This window comes from Geotrypetes seraphini, chromosome 4 (assembly GCF_902459505.1).
Source record: "Geotrypetes seraphini chromosome 4, aGeoSer1.1, whole genome shotgun sequence".
Taxonomy (NCBI): domain Eukaryota; kingdom Metazoa; phylum Chordata; class Amphibia; order Gymnophiona; family Dermophiidae; genus Geotrypetes; species Geotrypetes seraphini.
In genome coordinates, this window is record NC_047087.1 from 220,377,878 (window position 1) to 220,395,396 (window position 17,519).

At 40.2% G+C, this 17,519-nt stretch overlaps 1 protein-coding gene across 1 annotated transcript in view; it reads right to left on the minus strand.

Annotated features, from left to right (window-relative positions):
* The window catches only part of RET (ret proto-oncogene), a 255,342-nt gene that overhangs the window by 36,311 nt on the left and 201,512 nt on the right, over nt 1-17,519 (minus strand). Inside the window, exons 13-15 of the mRNA XM_033943472.1 lie at nt 13,942-14,049; nt 9,769-9,983; nt 9,504-9,626 (exon numbers count right to left, since the gene is read on the minus strand). Of these exons, the coding sequence (XP_033799363.1) occupies nt 9,504-9,626; nt 9,769-9,983; nt 13,942-14,049 (446 nt within the window). The remainder of the gene's footprint in view (nt 1-9,503; nt 9,627-9,768; nt 9,984-13,941; nt 14,050-17,519) is intronic.

Below are 17,519 nucleotides of genomic sequence, written 5' to 3' on the forward strand. Positions count from 1 at the left end.
AGCAGGCTGACTAGTTTTCAGCACTGTTTGTAGGCCGGCTGAGAACTTTTCAGCAGCTTGTTTGATACATAGACAAACTGTCTGAAATAAATTTTTAAGAATGATAAAAGAATATTGGAAATGTTATAAAATGTTAATGTATATTCAGTGGATAGAACGAATATGATTTCTGAAACTTTTAAACGTAGAAGAGCTCCCTGTAAGTAGGTTTCAGGTTTGTTTGGGGAACTTACCGAAACAAAATGAAAAAGGGTAGAAATACATTTGTGTAATTATTAAAACAGACAGTCAGAAAGGCATATATTTAAAAACAAAACTAATTATAATGAAAAAGAAAGAGAGAAGGATCAAAACAAAAGGGAGGAAACAAAAAATAAATAATCTAGCACTTTGTAGAAAAGATTAAAATGAATAAGAAAAGCAAGGAGCAAAGTCCCATTACAGTCCTTAAAAGGAGTATTATACTCCAAATGCGTCTTTAAAAAGAAAGGCCTTCAAGCTAGTTTTAAATTTATCAAGTGATGAACTTTCTCTTATATAATTTGGTGCTGAGTTCCAGACGGTAGGGGCCGTCACAGAAAAGATATTAGTATGCATGATGCCAATGTGTCTTAAAGAGGGAATGGATAACAGGTTTTTGATAAGAAGAATGTAATGTGCGATGGAGGTTGTGGGGGATTAATAACCTGTTGATGAAATCAGGTAGACCGGAAGGTATGGTTTTATGTATCAGTAACATTATTTTATAAGTAAATCGATGATCTATGGGAAGCCAATGGGAGTTAACCAAAAGTGGTGTGACATGATCAAATTTTCGAGCTTTTAAGTTGAAATGATTTTAATGGCAGTATTTTGAATAATTTGGAGGCATTATCTTTCTTTCTTAGTGATGCCTTTATATAATGCATTGCAACAGGATCGAGATACAATGCAGATAGAATTGGAAAGAGTAAAAAGTGATTTGACAGCCAGAAAAAAAAAAAAAAAAACACCAAAAAAAAAACAGTGTTAGTGCATAAGGATGTCCTGACTTTCTGTATCTAAATACCAAGGTCACTCAAACCTTCACAGCCCTGCCGGACTCCTATCACTTTCCTGTGGACTCAATTTTGGAGACGCAGGATAAGGGAAAGAAGTCAGACTCTGAATTCAGCTTGAGGTATGTGGCACCTTTGATTTTGGGCACTTGCGGCCACCCCAATGTTAATACTACCAAAGAGGGTCAGGATAAATTAACTTTAATTGATACATGGGCCAGAATCAGTTTTACAGATAGAGCAAAAAAAATATGGAAATTTGTGAGATTCAAGTTCAAGTTTATTTTTAACTTATTGAATAGCTTAATTGAATTTGCTAAGCGATTTACAAATAAAAACAAGGTGTACACATAAGCTTATTTATAGTAAATTACATGAGTTTGACATATTGACATACAAACTAACAGATACATAAGGAAAAAAGGGCAGAACTACAATTGTATTAATAAAGCACAAAAGAAGACATGAATGGTGAAAACAATAGGAATAGGGAATAAATAAATTAAAGGCGTCTTTAAAAAGGAAGCTCTTCAAATTGCTTTTAAAATGGTTTAGGTCATTTTCTTCTCTTAAATGCTGAGGTAAGGTGTTCCATAATTGTGGGGCCATTACAGAGAAGATATCATGATGACGAGTTCCGATAACTTTCAGTGATGGAATTGTTAAGAGTTTTTGATTAATGGATCTTAAAGAACGTGATATACTATGGGGAATAAGTAGTTATTAATGAATTGGGGTTCGTTCAAAGACAGTGTTTTAAAAAACTAAAAGTAGGATTTTAAAGGTAATGCGATAAGCAACAGGAATCCAATGTGATTCGATCAGGATTGCAGACAGAGCTTGATAGGTGTTGAAGAGGTTTAATGAAACCTGGACCCAAGAGGCAGGTCTTAGTACCCAAACAAATATGGATTCCCTACTTATTCAGACTTTCCTTTCTAACCTCCGTTCTCCTTTGCAGATTCTGGTCAAACAAATTATTTCAGAATGGCCCACTAGTTCTCGTGCATAATTTCAGATTGGAAAAAGGAGCAGTGCGGGGTTTGAACCCCCAAACCTCAGGTTCCTTAGGCTGTAGCGCTAACCACTACACAACACTCTCCTACGCTTTGAGATCTCTATGCCTCGGGAAATCCTGCATTATCAGGGCCAGCGCCAGGACCGCGCCTGTCCGCTCCTCGCGGAAGAGGGGGTCACGTGTTTCATAGGGGGCGGGCCCCTGTCTCCGATTGAGATGGTAATAATCCATCTAGAAGTACTGGATGTTTTAATTGCGGAGACCCTGGTCACTGGCTTAATCAATGCCCATCTGGCCGGTGCCCAAAGCTGCCCTTCGGATGGACTTTGGTGCCAAGAGGGGAAACCCTGTATACCAGCTGCCCTTGTTATTGTTGACATGTTCTCCCGATAACCTGAAGTTTTTTCCCACTACAAATGAAACTGCTCAGACTATGGTGAACATTTTACTTCGCGAAATCATCCCTAGGTGGGGATGTCCCACACACATCAACTCAGATAATGGTCCTGCTTTCACTGCCAGAGTATGCAAAGATTTAGCTATCGCACACCGCATTGAGTGGAAATTTCATCTCCCATATCACCCACAGAGTTCCGGTATTGTCGAACGCATGAACAGGACTATTAAAGACAAAATCTGGAAAGCTACAGCTTCCTATTGTTTTAGCTGAAATTAGGATGTTGCAAAATTAAAATGTGTTTTTCTTTTCTTTTTCTTAGCAGCAGTTCGGATATATGCATGCCCATCCCAGTTTTGGCACAAGGATATTTCTGATGTTTTCCAGGGATCCTCTTTGTCACTGCAGAGATAAAGACGATCCAAAGAGACATTAGCTTTTCTAAATATGAGATGGTTATGCATGCATTATTTGTCCATATACTTTACTCATGTGTTCATCTCTGTTTTGTTTTTCTATAACAATGTGTTTATTTCCAGAGATAAGTTCAGCTCTGAACACTTGACCGATGGAAGAATAGTTTGAAGCCTAGAGCTATGTGTTTTGTGTTTTGTCTGTGCCATGTGGTCTGTGTTTTGTCTACTTGTTTTGGTTTGAGGGGTACCCCAGGATACATAATATTGGCCATGTCTAGAGCTAGCTCTTTTCCCACTTTTTACTAGCCCAAATGTGCAATGTTATTTTTTCCCTATAATTTGCATTTGCTAAATGTAGCTTTGTTAGGGGTTATATTTTTAAGAAAAGGTTTTATTCTATATCTATACAGTGTTTATTCTATGGTGCTCACTTGATATGAACCATTCAGTACACATTTCTGACAATTTTTTTTAAATACATTCAATACAGAATTATGGTCTCTCTGAATTGCCATAATAGTTATATGCAGCACACAAAAACATATCTTTTTGGAATGTCTGATTAAGAACCTTAAGTACCTGAATATTGTCTCTCTTTTGCCATAACTATAACAAGTAAATGCATTAATATTGTTACATGTTGCCACATTCAGTACAGGCAACCTGGTCTCTCTCTCTCTCTCTCTCTCTCTCTCTCTCTCTCTCTCTCTCTACATTCAGTACAGGCAACATGGTTTCTCTTCCGTTTTCTATCTCTTATTTGGATCACACTGAAGTACAGCTGCTGAATGAAATCGGGACTCTTTTCAAATCCCTCCCTGTATGCACAGACATCATTTCATCTCAAGGGTGAACACCACTAATTTCCAGTGATCCTGTGCAAACAACAGATCCTGTGAAAACATAATTTCATCCCAAGTGTGCATCTCACCAGTTTAAAGAGACTGCCGGTTCCTGCTGGACTGTAATTCATCTTCCTGCACCCTGACTGCAAAGACTTTTACACAATGTTTCCTGTTCATCGGATATAGCCACCTTCCTAAGAACGCTTTGCTGTACAATTCCACCTATTTAACCTATTCTACGGACATTCCAGACTTTATTTCATATGCTGTACATCTACTACCTCTTGGTATGGGCAATGAGACATTTCATAAGCTGCTGAACTTTATTGAACAACTTAAGAAAACCTCCAAAGAAGTGAACCATACTATCACTTTTGAAAATGGACAGATTGCACAAAATTTGCTCCGAGATGCTCATGTCTCAAGCTTTGGAACTTTTCTTTGAGTATTCGCCCACTGCAAACCATGTATTTAATGTTTTAATTCACCCTATCATTATCTTAATTATTGTACAAATTTTGCTATGTATTGTTATGATTCTCCTTTGCTGTAGAGTGAAACACGTGTACATTTCTTTTCTCACAAGGTTCCTTTTAGCTTGTAAGGCAGTTATACATGAATTTCCAGTATCTTCTCTGACACTTGCTAATTTGGTTCTAATTTGGTTTTAATTTGACATGGCCTATTGCATTACCATTACCAGGGTCAGAGATAATATTATCCCATATCCCATACTTACATACTCTCATGACATCCTTGTACCTTTTTGCCTGGGCCTCCTGAGAAAGTTTCCTGCATCCCTTATGCACCGTTCATTCGCTCAACGACGGGTAAGATATAGATACGACCTATGCAACCTAAGACAGAGGTTTGAACTCATAATGGGAACTATTCATCTTCATAGCTTGGAGGACAGGGGACGTGCTGATATACTGTTAGAGATTGGCAAGGCATAAGCGAGGCAAGCTGGCTAAGGGTACCACAAGTTTTCTTTCATTTCAAAGAATATGGAAGATGTCAGCATAGCTGTTGCAGGCGTTCAGCATTTTGGTTGGCATAGCTGGTGTCAGCCAAGGCCTATGGGAAATTGTATCAATCTGACTCTGGAATGGGGATGCAGATAGACCCTGAGGGCAGGAAGACGGTTTCAAGTAGTCCTGATTAAATCATGATTAGCTAAAGTGTGTTAATGTATTAATCAGAAACTATTGTCCGAGGCATACTGGAAATTTAACTACAGCCTAGTATTCTTTTTTGGAAATTATAGGTATGCTTCACTGTTGCAGCATTAGATTTTGCTTTAGGTGATATTTACTGGCTCTGTGGAGACCTCCGGCTCCGTGTTAAACTACCCAGCCAGTAGATAGGCCAGTGTGCTTTAGCTAAGAGATAGGGGTCCCAAGAGGGGTCCCAGATGAATTCAAGGCCCGAGACCAGGTTAAGGCTAGGTTTGAGTCCCTTATTACTATCAATAAGAATGTTGATTGGATTAATTACATTTATTATAATCAGCAACGCTTTGTTGGGTGTCTGTAAAATTCTCCCCAGTACTTTATCCTGTTGCACCTTTATTCCTGACAATGCAGGTCCCACGGGTAAGGTTACTATGGCCATTAAAAAATTAGAAGACCTTTCTGCTGAACTTAAACGTAATTCTGGTTTATCTAATCCTTGGGATCTGTATTTTAGTTGGATGCAGGGGTGGGTGAAAGACCTTCTTATTGTTATATCTGCACTCTTGTTGCTTATGTAATTTTTAGACTGTTCCTGCGCTGTTTGACTCATATTACAGCCCCTAAAACCCCTCCTCAAGAGACATATCTAGAATATCTCTCCCTCCATGTTCATGCTGTGCATTTATGATGTCATTTTCATGACGTAAGAGGGGATTGAAAGGACACATTTTAATGGATAAGTTTTCTGTCTCTGTCCATGCTGGAAGTAATCAAATGCAGAATGTTGTGTTTACTCTCTTAATGGTTTGGGAAGAGGTCATTTAATTTATGTTAACGAAGTTAGCTCTCAGACAATGAAGGCTCGACCCCCCCACTGCTATGTACCGGTTGAGATAGATAAAGGAAGCTTTTTACACCTTTTAGCTTTAAACAATGAAGTACATATCCTGCTCATTCATCCCCCCCCCTTTCTGGTGTTGATTACTTCTTTGAAGCCTATGTATCCTGTCACTAGATATGGTCTGTACTTACGTCATCTGCTAATACCACTGAAGATATATAAATGAATGCAGACTAATAATAAAACAGGCAAAATCTCTTTAGAATACTGTCTACGTATCTTTCTTTCTAAGGGGAATTGCCTCCAGATGACAGAGTGTTTTGCAGGGCAGTTTCGGGACCAAGAAACGGATCCTGTTCGTTTCAATCTCGAGATGCATGTGCATTTTAATTGGCTAACAAGCTGCTAACAACAATTATTGTCATTAATTGGCACCAATTAGGCTGTGCATGCACATCTGGTAGCATGCTATTCTATAATACATGTAGCCCAAATCCCATTGTGTGCACCTCAAAAGGGGGCATGGCCTTGGGAGAGGAATGGGTATGTCAGGGTATTTCAAAAAGTTGCAAATATTGTTAGAGAATACTAAGTCTCTGTGCCCAACGTGGGAACCCGCATTTATACCAGATTTCAGCAGGTGTAAGTCTGAAACTCAAAGTTAAGGTGCAGGAATTGGGGTTAAGAGCAATGCTATAAAGGGAGCATGTCCTAGAAGCTGACTGAATTTTGGTTTTGGTTTCAGTTTCTGATCTGGCACCGAAACTGACCTGAAATTTGAGTTCGGAACCAAAAACATTGCTGCCATTATTGCAAGACTGCTCCCCACCAAACCAGCCTTCCCCTCCCGCCCCACCAGAGAAAGCTCAGCCCACCCTCCCCCTCTCCTTGTCTACCTTTTAAAGGCACTGGGGATCTAGTGGCTTATTCAAGGCAGGAGAAACCTGTGTTGCTCTGCCCCCAGTGGCTCCATATTGAAAATGGAGACTGCTTGCAAGACTGCTACGGGAATGGTTTCTAAATTTAAGTGTACAAAACTTTCCAAAGTAATTTTCAAAATGGAAATATGTGCATGCTTTCATTTTTAAAATTCACCACTATCCACAAATGGAAAAGTATATATGTACTATACTATACATACACTTGGTCATAAATAGGGCTAGTAGACGTCCGGGAAAACCCAGACATGTCCTCATTTTAGAGGACTATCTGGGTGCCTAGAGGAATTTCCAGAACCTAGCAGTTTGTCCGGGTTGTGGAAGTCCCTGAGCTTGGGGCCGCATCTGCAGGTCCTCTGTGCAAGCACGGTTGTCAATGTGATGACATCTTATGCATGCATGCATGTGATGTCATTTTGTTGACATCTATGCATGTGCAGAGGGCCTCTGGACATAGCCCCGAGGTTGGGGAAGGAGACTGGAGGTTCATGTGGTTGACGGGGCCAGGGGTAAAATGGGGCAGAGCTGGAGGCAGAACAGGGCAGGGTCAGTAGTCCTCTTTTTTTTAAAGAGGAAATCTGGCAACCCTAGTCATAAAAGTCCCCTATAAATGTATTATTATAACGTTCGTAGAAATATACTTTATTCTCCCAGGTTAGAGGACCAGCCTCCTTTCATATCATTTGTCAAATATTGAATGAATTCAGCTTGAAGGCTGATCCCTGAAGTGCTCCACTAATATCCCCTCTTTCCTTAGGGCAAACTTTTTACTCAATCAACAACTGCAAAACACAATCTGTGTGCACAAGTTTGGTCATGTGCCCAAATTATGTGCACAATTTAATTGAATAATAAGCTAATTAACACTAATTGGCATTTTAACAAGCAATTATTGGTGCTAATTAGAATCACTTAAAGGTTATGTATGTAAATTTAGGTGCGGAATCTGCACATAAATTTTATGTCTGAGTCACAAAAGGGGGTGTGGCAATAGGTAGGTCATGGGCGGATTGGGGTCGTTCCTTTAAGTTACATGCACAATACTAGAATATGGACATTCACGGATATATTTAGGCATCAACATTTGTGCCACATTTTTATTATTGCAAATGCTGTGCCTAAACTTAGATGCAATTGACAGATGTAAGTGCTAGTCTATAAACCACGCCTGATTTTACGCACGATTTATAGAGTAGCACTTTTTTCAATGACAAAAAAAAAGCAGTATATAGAATTCAGTCCTTAATGTTTAAGTCTCCAATGGGCCCAGTGTCAAAAACTTAACCAAGTGCTTGCCTCAATCTAATCTTTTGGTTCCAAATTAAAAAAATAAAATAAAATAATTCTAATTACAGTAGATCCTTATTTATATCTTCTGTTAAAAAACCATGCTGCCTACTGATGGATTCAAGATATTCCTCTGTCCTTTAGGTAGTAAAGCCACTGACTTTTTTTCACTCTCAGGTCAGACTAACTGGCCTGTATTTACAAAACTCTTCCATTTTTCTACTTTTATGCAGCGAGATGACACTTGCAATGCACACACACCAGAAAGTAGATAGTATGATTTCACAATAAAATTACTGTGTATACTTTCCCAAACTGAACTAATACCAACCTCTTTCCCCACAATGGACTAAGGAAAACAGAATATCTACAGTCCTACTATATGAAACTACATTGGCTGCCCATAGCTGCAAGGATCAAGTTTAAATTAGGCTGGAGGAGTTACCGTACAGTGAAAGATTAGAGAACTGGGCATTTTCTCCCTCGAACGTAGGAGATTGAGAGGGGACATGATTGAAACATTCAAGATACTGAAGGGATAGACTTAGTAGATAAGGACAGGTTATTCACACTCTCCAAGGTAGGGAGAACGAGAGGACACTCTCTAAAACTGAAAGGGGATAGATTCCATACGAACGTAAGGAAGTTCTTCTTCACCCAGAGAGTGGTAGAAAGCTGGAACGCTCTTCTGGAGTCTGTCATAGGGGAAAACACCCTCCAGGGATTGAAGACAAAGTTAGACAAGTTCCTGCTGAACCAGAACGTACGCAGGTAGGGCTAGTCTCAGGACGCTGGTCTTTGACCAGAGGGCCACTGCGTGAGTGGACTGCTGGGCATGATGGACCACTGGTCTGACCCAGCAGCGGCAATTCTTATGTTCTTATCACTGCCTTTAAGATCCTGAGAGGGAATGCCCCCGACTACCTAACAGAGTTGGCCATCCTACTCCAGGGTGCCTCCTACCGATATTCCACCAGAAATCTTTTCCACTTAAAATTCCCAGCATGCAAAAATATTAAGTCTAACAGGCAAATTACCTTATCCATCCAATATCAATTAGCAAATTGCTGGAACCAACTACCACTTTACTATGATCTTGTGACCACTATCTCAGGTTCAGAAAACTTTTAAAAGCATTTCTATACCAAGACAGGAGCCAACCCTGAAGTAACTGAAATAGCAATTGTAAAAGCCCATTTCTAATGCAATTCCTGAGACATAACAATGAGCCAATGATGGCCTACTTGAGCTTATAACTATTTATTTGTAACTATGACCTAACTGTATTAATAACTGTTCTGATCTACCTGTACTAGCAACTCTATTGAATGTCCATATCAAATTGTCCATTGTAATTTCCTGGGTAACTGACCCAACCTCTTGAACTGAATAGGTAAACCTTATTAATATAACTAGATAATGGGGTGGGTGGGTGAATAATTTTCAGACATTTTATGTGATTAAGTAAATTTACGCTATTAAAATCCTTTAAAAATTGTCCTGTTTTCATGGAATAAACGTGGGAAAGACTACTTATCTAGCCATTAACCTTGCTTCTCTTGACATAGGAATCTTCCTCATAGACATCTCTGGAAAGGCCAAAATCTGATATTTTCATTTTTCGCCCTTCTGCCACTAGCACATTTCTGGCTGCTAAATCACGATGAACAAGCTTGGAGAAACAAGAAAAGAAAGTGTGGATCAGTATCATTCTAATGTGAAAAAAAACTATATTATTAAATAAATATTCTTTAATAGTTTTAACTTGATAGTAGGCTTAACAAATCTATTTTCTAGAAGTCAGGGCTGCATACCTTCATTTCTGCAAGATACTGCATGCCTCGGGATATCTGCCAGGCAAAGGAAATCAAGTCTCCCATTGTTAATGCTCTCTCATCTGGGTTGTCTAGGTAGCTTGAATTTCGATTGGCATCATTTCCCATGTAGCTAGGACCCACCTTTCGACTTTCTCTTAAGAAACTCCGCAAGGAGCCATACTTAGCATACTCCACAATTAAATACAGAGGTCCTAAGATAAAATATATAATGAGATTTGTAGAACAACAAATAAATTATTAAGAGTTATTATTCTAATGATTATTACAAAGCACTGCATATGAAATGCTATACATAGAAAATATAATTTAGAAACATTTATTGAGACTTGTGTTTTTCAGTAAGAAAGCAGGCTATTGTGTCTTTTTGTAGAACCAGATAAAAGATGAAAGAGACACATTCATATTCATTGAATTAACCAAAGGGTGACCAAAAACATTTTTCTTCGGTTTCAGCCAAAAACGTATGTGCAGGTGAAATTCTCTGCTTGGTTTTGGCCACAACTAAAGGTAAAACTGACCCTGCCCTCGAATGGGAACAGCTGCCACTCCTTCCTTCCTCTCCACCAAAGTGAAGGAGTCTCCACTCTCCACCAAAACAGAAGGCTAGTACACCTTGGTGGTCTAGTGGTTAGTCAGGGCAGCAGCAAATCACAGTCACTCCTGCCCATGCTGTCTCTGCAAGACAGCCACTAGAAGTGTGTGGCGCAGTGGTTGGATCTACAGCCTCAGCACCCTGGGGTTGTGGGTTCAAACCCCGCGCTGCTCCTTGTGACCCTGGGCAAGTCACTTAATCCTCCATAGCCTCAGGTACGTTAGATAGATTGTGAGCCCACCGGGACAGAGAGGGAAAAATGCTTGAGTACCTGATTGTAAAAACCGCTTAGATAACCTTGATAGGCGGTATATAAAATCCTAATAAAATAAAAAAAAAAAAGTCACAACAGCCACTTTGTCGAGACAGCATGGGCACACACAACTATGAATTGCTCCTGCCTCGACTAGAGGGAATGGTGAGCTATGTGAGTCTGGGAGGAGTAGCTTCTTCTATTTGTGATTGGGAGGGAGGGAGGAAGTAGGAGCTCCTTTGATTCAGGCAGAGGGAGGAAGAGAGCCATGGGAAATAATACAAAAAGATTTGGGTTCAGTCAAAAATGCACAAATTGAAACAAGGCCAAATATGGATTTTGGGTCAGTTTCAGTGCCAAAACTGACACCAAAATTTGGTTGACCTCTAGTATTGTCTCAACATGTTCCTTCTGATGATATCCAATAAATTAAGCTTGTATATATGGTTTAAATATTTAACATAAACAGTAGAACACTGTTTGGTTTTTGGTGGGGAGCCCAGGAGCTCTGCCCTAATCCCAGCAGAATCCTGCGGCCCGGCCCATCACCAGCTCCCAACTCCACCTCCTACCTCCTCCCGGCGTTGTATTTTAAATCTTTGGGGCAGCCGCTGTGCAGCACCAATAAGCAGGCCTGCCCTCGGAAGCAGAATGAAGGGTTCCAGGACAGGCCTGCTCATTGACCCTGTGCAGAGGCTACCCTGAAGATTTAAAGTACAACATTGGAAAACGGGTGGGAAGGTGGGCATCAACTTTCAACTGCCAATTTTTGGGGAGGCCATGGCCCTTGTGGCCTCCCCCATTCCAACACCTATGTATAAGAAAAACTTTCATGAACAAGATGTAGTAAAATTAACCGTCACTCACTTCAGCTGATCTTTATTTCCAATAAACAAGTTTTTGCTGCATAAGGTCATAATGAAAACAATAAAGATCAATATTCAAAATAATTGTGTAAAGGAATTAAGTTTTGGAGATAACTGCAGAACTTTTACTCTTCAACAATTCCATACTAGCAAGTAGTTAAATTTAACCGTTTGGTCAAAATTTAGCTGCTGAAGTTTAGAGGCACGAGGAATGTTATGTGGTTCATTTTATGTAGTTAAGCAGGACCACATAAATGGTTGGGCTAAAGTCAATTGGATAAAATCTTATGTCTTCACTCCCAGTCCTCGAGGGCTACCATTGGATCAGAATATTTCTAAAGAATATGCATGAAGGAGATTGTGAGGAAGTGGATGGTATAGTGAATAGTATTCCCTCACTATTGTTGCAGTTCAGCCTCCTTACAGCAGGTGTCACTAGTTAGCCTAAACTGAAACTGAGTCAGAGAAGTGGAGCTCAGGCCAGGAGGGAGTTAAATGCCGAGTCAGTGAGAGAGAAGAGAGAAGAGAGACCCAGGGCAAGAGGTTTTCAGAGAGGTCCCAAGGGAAGAGGACTGTAGCTGGAAGCTGGAAGCCTTAGTACATGAGGAGAGGATCAGGGAAGCTACTAGTTAATGTATTGGGATAGGCTAGGATCTAGCCCTGGGAAGAGAATGATGCATGTTGACTCAGAGCAATAAAATATTTCCTTTCATTTGCAAACCCTGTATATATCTCTGTTTCTGACAGGTCCAAGCCACACCCTCAGTCATGTTGCCATAGAGATCTGCATGCTTACTATTTCCATTGTATTCAAATCTCTCCCATGCATATTCATTATGGATAAATTGAAAACCTGACCCTTTGGAATCCCTCAAGAACTGAAGACCAAGGGATTAAATTATCAGGTTATGTTTAGGACCATGTGTTTCATGGTAATAATAATAATAATAATAATATCTTTATTCTTTATACTGTCATAACCAAAAGTTCTAGGCGCTTTCAGTTTAGGCTAACTAGTGACTAAAAAGAGCTAGACAATCAGCAAAATACATTAATACAGTAAAAAATACAAATATTTGTAAAATAGAATTTCAATAATAAAACTCTCATTAAGTAATAAACTTATCGAACAAAGTGGTCTTAATTAATTTCCAAAAACAGCAATAGTATAACATAGCTTGCTGAATACATTTACCTAACCAAGATTGTTGTTGCCTACCAGCTTGAAATGCTAGGGTCCTACATATGATGACTACATATGATGACTACATATCATGACTACGGATATGTTTTCATTTTTAAATATAATTTTCAGAAATTACAATCTAAAAATTAAAAGAAAAGGGACAATAATTGGATTTTCATTGATAGTTCAATGAGTTATGGTCAAGCTCGGCATGAATTTCCCTCTCAAATCCAAAGGCTAGTTTTATTAACATGCATTAAACACAAACCTGATTATTGTCAGTGGGGCCTATTTTCTAATGATGGATGTTAGTTGCATGAACCAATATTCAGGCATTAATGTGGGTTACTAAATCTTGCCTGGTGGTTGAATCAGGGACAACAGAGGTGAAATGACTTGCCTAAGGTCAGAAGGAGCCTCAGCAGGATTTGAAGTGTGACGTGACTGGTTTTCAGCCAGTTGTTTTAACTATTAGGTTGCAAAGAGGGCAATTCTGTAACTTGGCGCCTGCAGTTACACATACTGAGTCAGTTGGCAGTTATGCACATAATGGCACAATGCCAGTTCTATAAGGTGCCACATAAGTAGTTTAGCATGTAACTGCAAGGGGGATGTATACATGAGTGGAGCATGGAAGCACATTTATAGAAATCTATAAGTTATGCATGTTGCATGGCACTTAATTTTACCCTTTAACATCGGCCATTGACCTAGTGTAAATGGTCATATATAAATATAGGTGCACCAATGCCTACTTACACTAACATTCTATATTGCCATCTTGCCATTATAGAATCGGTGTTCAGTTCTTGGCATTGGTCTGTCTAACCTGAGGCACCAATGACTGAAAATATGGATTCCTAATGTGTAGAGTCAAAGATCAGTTCCAAGCTTAATGTGAAAAAGTTTCTGAGTTCCAGATTAGGCAGCCCTAGTAATTTTGGAGTGCCGTGAAATTATGAAAGCTTTGTTGAGTCGTGGCACACTACAAGTAGTGGCTGCGGCTCAAGGTATCCAGTAGTGCACAGACGTCGCCGTGATGATGTCACGTGCATGCATGATGTCATCACATTGGCATCTGTGCATACGCAAAGGCCCTTCAGACAGGCCCTCTCACGGCGCCTCTCCTCCTCACCAGTGTGTCGCGGCACACCTGAAATCTCAGGAGGCATATTAGTGAACCTCAGCACACATTTTGCGATACACTGTTTTATTCACTGATTCCCTCTTTTAATATTGTGGAGAAACTTACCATCCTGACTGCAAGCTCCATAAAGTTTGATGACGTGTGGGTGGTTGACCTGTTTCAAGAGGTTGAACTCTGAAAGGAGATCCCGGAGTTCGCTCTGGGCTGCATTTTCTAAGAAAACATTAAACATAACACAAAAAAACACAGAAATCTGTATAAAAGATCCCTTATGACCTCTGTAAAGTAAAATTAAATGAACTAATTATCTGGCCTAGAGGAAAAAGTAGGGATGTCCTCATCATGTAACTGCAAGGGGGGGTGTACATGTTGGCACACATTCAATTCTTTAACATACCATAAAAAATTAACACCCCCCCTCCCCAGCACAATAAAAATTAGCTGCTAATGCAATCACCCTGATGAAGTGGTAGAAAGCTATCATGAAACACCGGTGCTGAGTCGGGATTTCTGTGAGAAGTGAGTTTCGAGGAATGGTTTTATGAGTCACAATAGAGGAGAGCTGCATGATCATCCTGAATCATTACAGACAGTGAATCTGAGAGATCAATATAAGTGAATTTTTTGATCAGAAATATAGCAATGTTTGTTCAGTACTGACCCTATCAGTGAATATAGTTTTGAAAAGCTTAATAGATCAATTGAGTGATATCAATTAATATTGGGGGTATATCAGTTGAGTAATAAAATATAAATATAAGCGGTACTGGGGAGGTTTTTACGCCAAATATTGCAGTAGGAGCAAGAAAAAGTTTGTTTGTTTTTTGTTTTTTTTGAGGAGATAATATAGCTCCGTAATCTCTGAGGTTTTTCCTACCCCCAAACAGTCACTGCTAGCAAGAACAGTGGTGATGCTTTTTTCTATACATTTATTTATTTCATTTTCTATCCCGTTCTTCCCAATGAGCTCAGAATTGGTTACAGGTTAACATATATAATATACAGTCAACTGGTTACAATTTGCCATAGCTTCAGTAAAGGTTTCTCCAATACAAGTTTTTATCCTACATACTGAGAATCTAGTACCAATATATATTTCTTTGTAATCCACCAGCTGTAGGCAGGGGTTTAAAGAACATAAGAAGTGCCGCTGTTGGGTCAGACCAGTGGTCCATCATGCCCAGCAGTCCGCTTACGCTGCAGCCCTCTGGTCAAACACCAGCACCCTAACTGAGACTAGCCCTACCAGCGCACGTTCCTATTGAGCAGGAACTTGTCTAACTTTGTCTTGAATCCCTTAATGGTGCTTTCCCCTATGACAGACTCTGGAAGAGTGTTCCAGTTTTCTACCACTCTCTGGGTGAAGAAGAACTTCCTTACGTTTGTAAGGAATCTGTCCCCTTTCAACTTTAGAGAGTGCCCTCTCATTCTCCCTACCTTGGAGAGTGTGAACAACCTGTCCTTATATAATAAGTCTATCCCCTTCAGTACCTTGAATGTTTCAATCATGTCCCCTCTCAATCTCCTCTGTTCCAGGGAGAAGAGGCCCAGTTTCTCTAATCTTTCGCTATACGACAGCTCCTCCAACCCCTTAACCATCTTAGTCGCTCTTCTCTGGATCCTTTCGAGTAGTACCTTGTCCTTATTCATGTACGGCGATCAGTGCTGGACGCAGTACTCCAGGTGAGGGCGCACCATGGCCTGGTACAGCGGCATGATAACCTTTTCTGATCTGTTTGTGATCCCCTTCTTTATCATTCCTAGCATTCTGTTCGCCCTTTTCGTCACTGCCGCACACTGCGTGGACGGCTTCATCGACTTGTCAGTCAGAACTCCCGAGTCCCTTTCCTGGCAGGTCTTTCCAAGTACTGCCCCAGACATCCTGTATTCTTGCATGAGATTTTTGTTACCGACATGCATCACATTACACTTATCCACGTAGAACCTCATCTGCCATGTTGATGCCCATTCCTCGAGACTGATTATGTCACGTTGCAGATCTTCGCAATCCCCCTGCATCTTCACTACTCTGAATAACTTCGTATCGTCCGCAAATTTAATCACCTCACTCATGGTACCTATGTCCAGATCGTTTATAAAGATGTTGAAGAGCACGGGTCCATGCACCGAACCCTGCGGCACCCAACTGGTGATGGTCTTCCAGTCCGAGTATTGTCCATTTACCCCCACTCTCTGTTTCCTATGTTCCAACCAGTTTTTAATCCACGTGAGTATTTCATCCTCGATTCCATGGCTCGCAATTTTCTGAAGTAGTCGTTCATGCGGTACCATGTTGAACGCCTTCTGAAAGTCCAGATATACAATGTCGACCGGGTTGCCCTTGTCTATCTGCTTGTTAGATGAAGTGTGCTAATGTTGCCATTAGTGCACTTATCAACACCTGTTTTGTAGGTGGCAATGGCTCATGCATAAATCCTGCGCTAATCAAGAGCTGATTCTGGAAGCGGCGCCTACTGCAGCAGGCATCTACAAAACAGGTGCCTGTTGTATGCCAGTCACTGATAGGTGCCACATCCAGAATCATGGCTACCATTTCCGGCACCTAGGTGCGTCAGAGAATCATGGACAGCGATGCCTAGTGACACCTAGTTCTAACGCTGCCTTTAACCACACCCATGTCTTCAGCAGTTGTTACAGTGCCAGGGATGTAGGCGACAGTCACAGAAGGCGCCTAGCGCCGACTATTTTTTATGTTAATTGTTTTGTAATCGGCTTTTAATGGCGCATTCAATTATCGTGCTACTTAAAGCCAATTAAAAACAATTAAGTTAGGTGCATCAGATGCCTACCACCATCTAACATTAGGTAGCCCTTACAGAATTTTCTCCTTAGTGTGTGGTAATGTAGCTGAACTAATTGATTAGTGCAGAAATGCCCACTCTCTGCCACAGATAGGCCCCTTCTGTGATAAAATGTTAAAATATTTTTAGCGTGCAGTTTGCACATGCAGATCACAAATTATTGCAGGATATCTAAGCGCATCCTGCAGTAAGCCATTTTAGAAACATAGAAACATAGAAAAATGAAGGCAGATAAAGATCATATGGCCTATCTAATCTGCTTAAACATGCCAACTACTATCCCCTCCTCTCCCTTAGAGATCCAACATATTTTTTCCAAGCTTTCTTGAATTCAGATTTTTTTCTCCACCAGGAGGCTTTTCCAAACATTCATTACCCATTCCATGAAAAAGCATTTTCTGGGGTTACTTCTGAAGCTATCACCTTTCACTTTGATTCTAAGCCCCTTCATTCCGGTTTCCTTTCAATTGAAAAAGACTCGCCTCATGTGCATTTATACAACATAGGTATTTACATATCTCTACCATATCTCCCCTCTTTCGCCTTTCCCCCCAAAGTATACATATTGAGATCTTTGAGTCTGTCCCCATACGCCTTATGATGAAGATCAGCGACCATTTTAATAGCCTTCCTCTGGACCAACTCCATTCTGTTTACATCTTTTTGAAGGTATGGTTTCCTGAATTATACACAATATTCTAAACTAGCATTTTAGCCCGTTATATTAACGGGTGCTAGAATATATGATAGTGTGTCTTTATTTCTGTCTCTCTCTCCCTCCCACTGTTTGTCTGTCTTTCTGTGTCTCTCCCTGCCCCTGTGTCTTTCTTTTTTTCTTTCTATCTATCTGCCTTTCTCCCT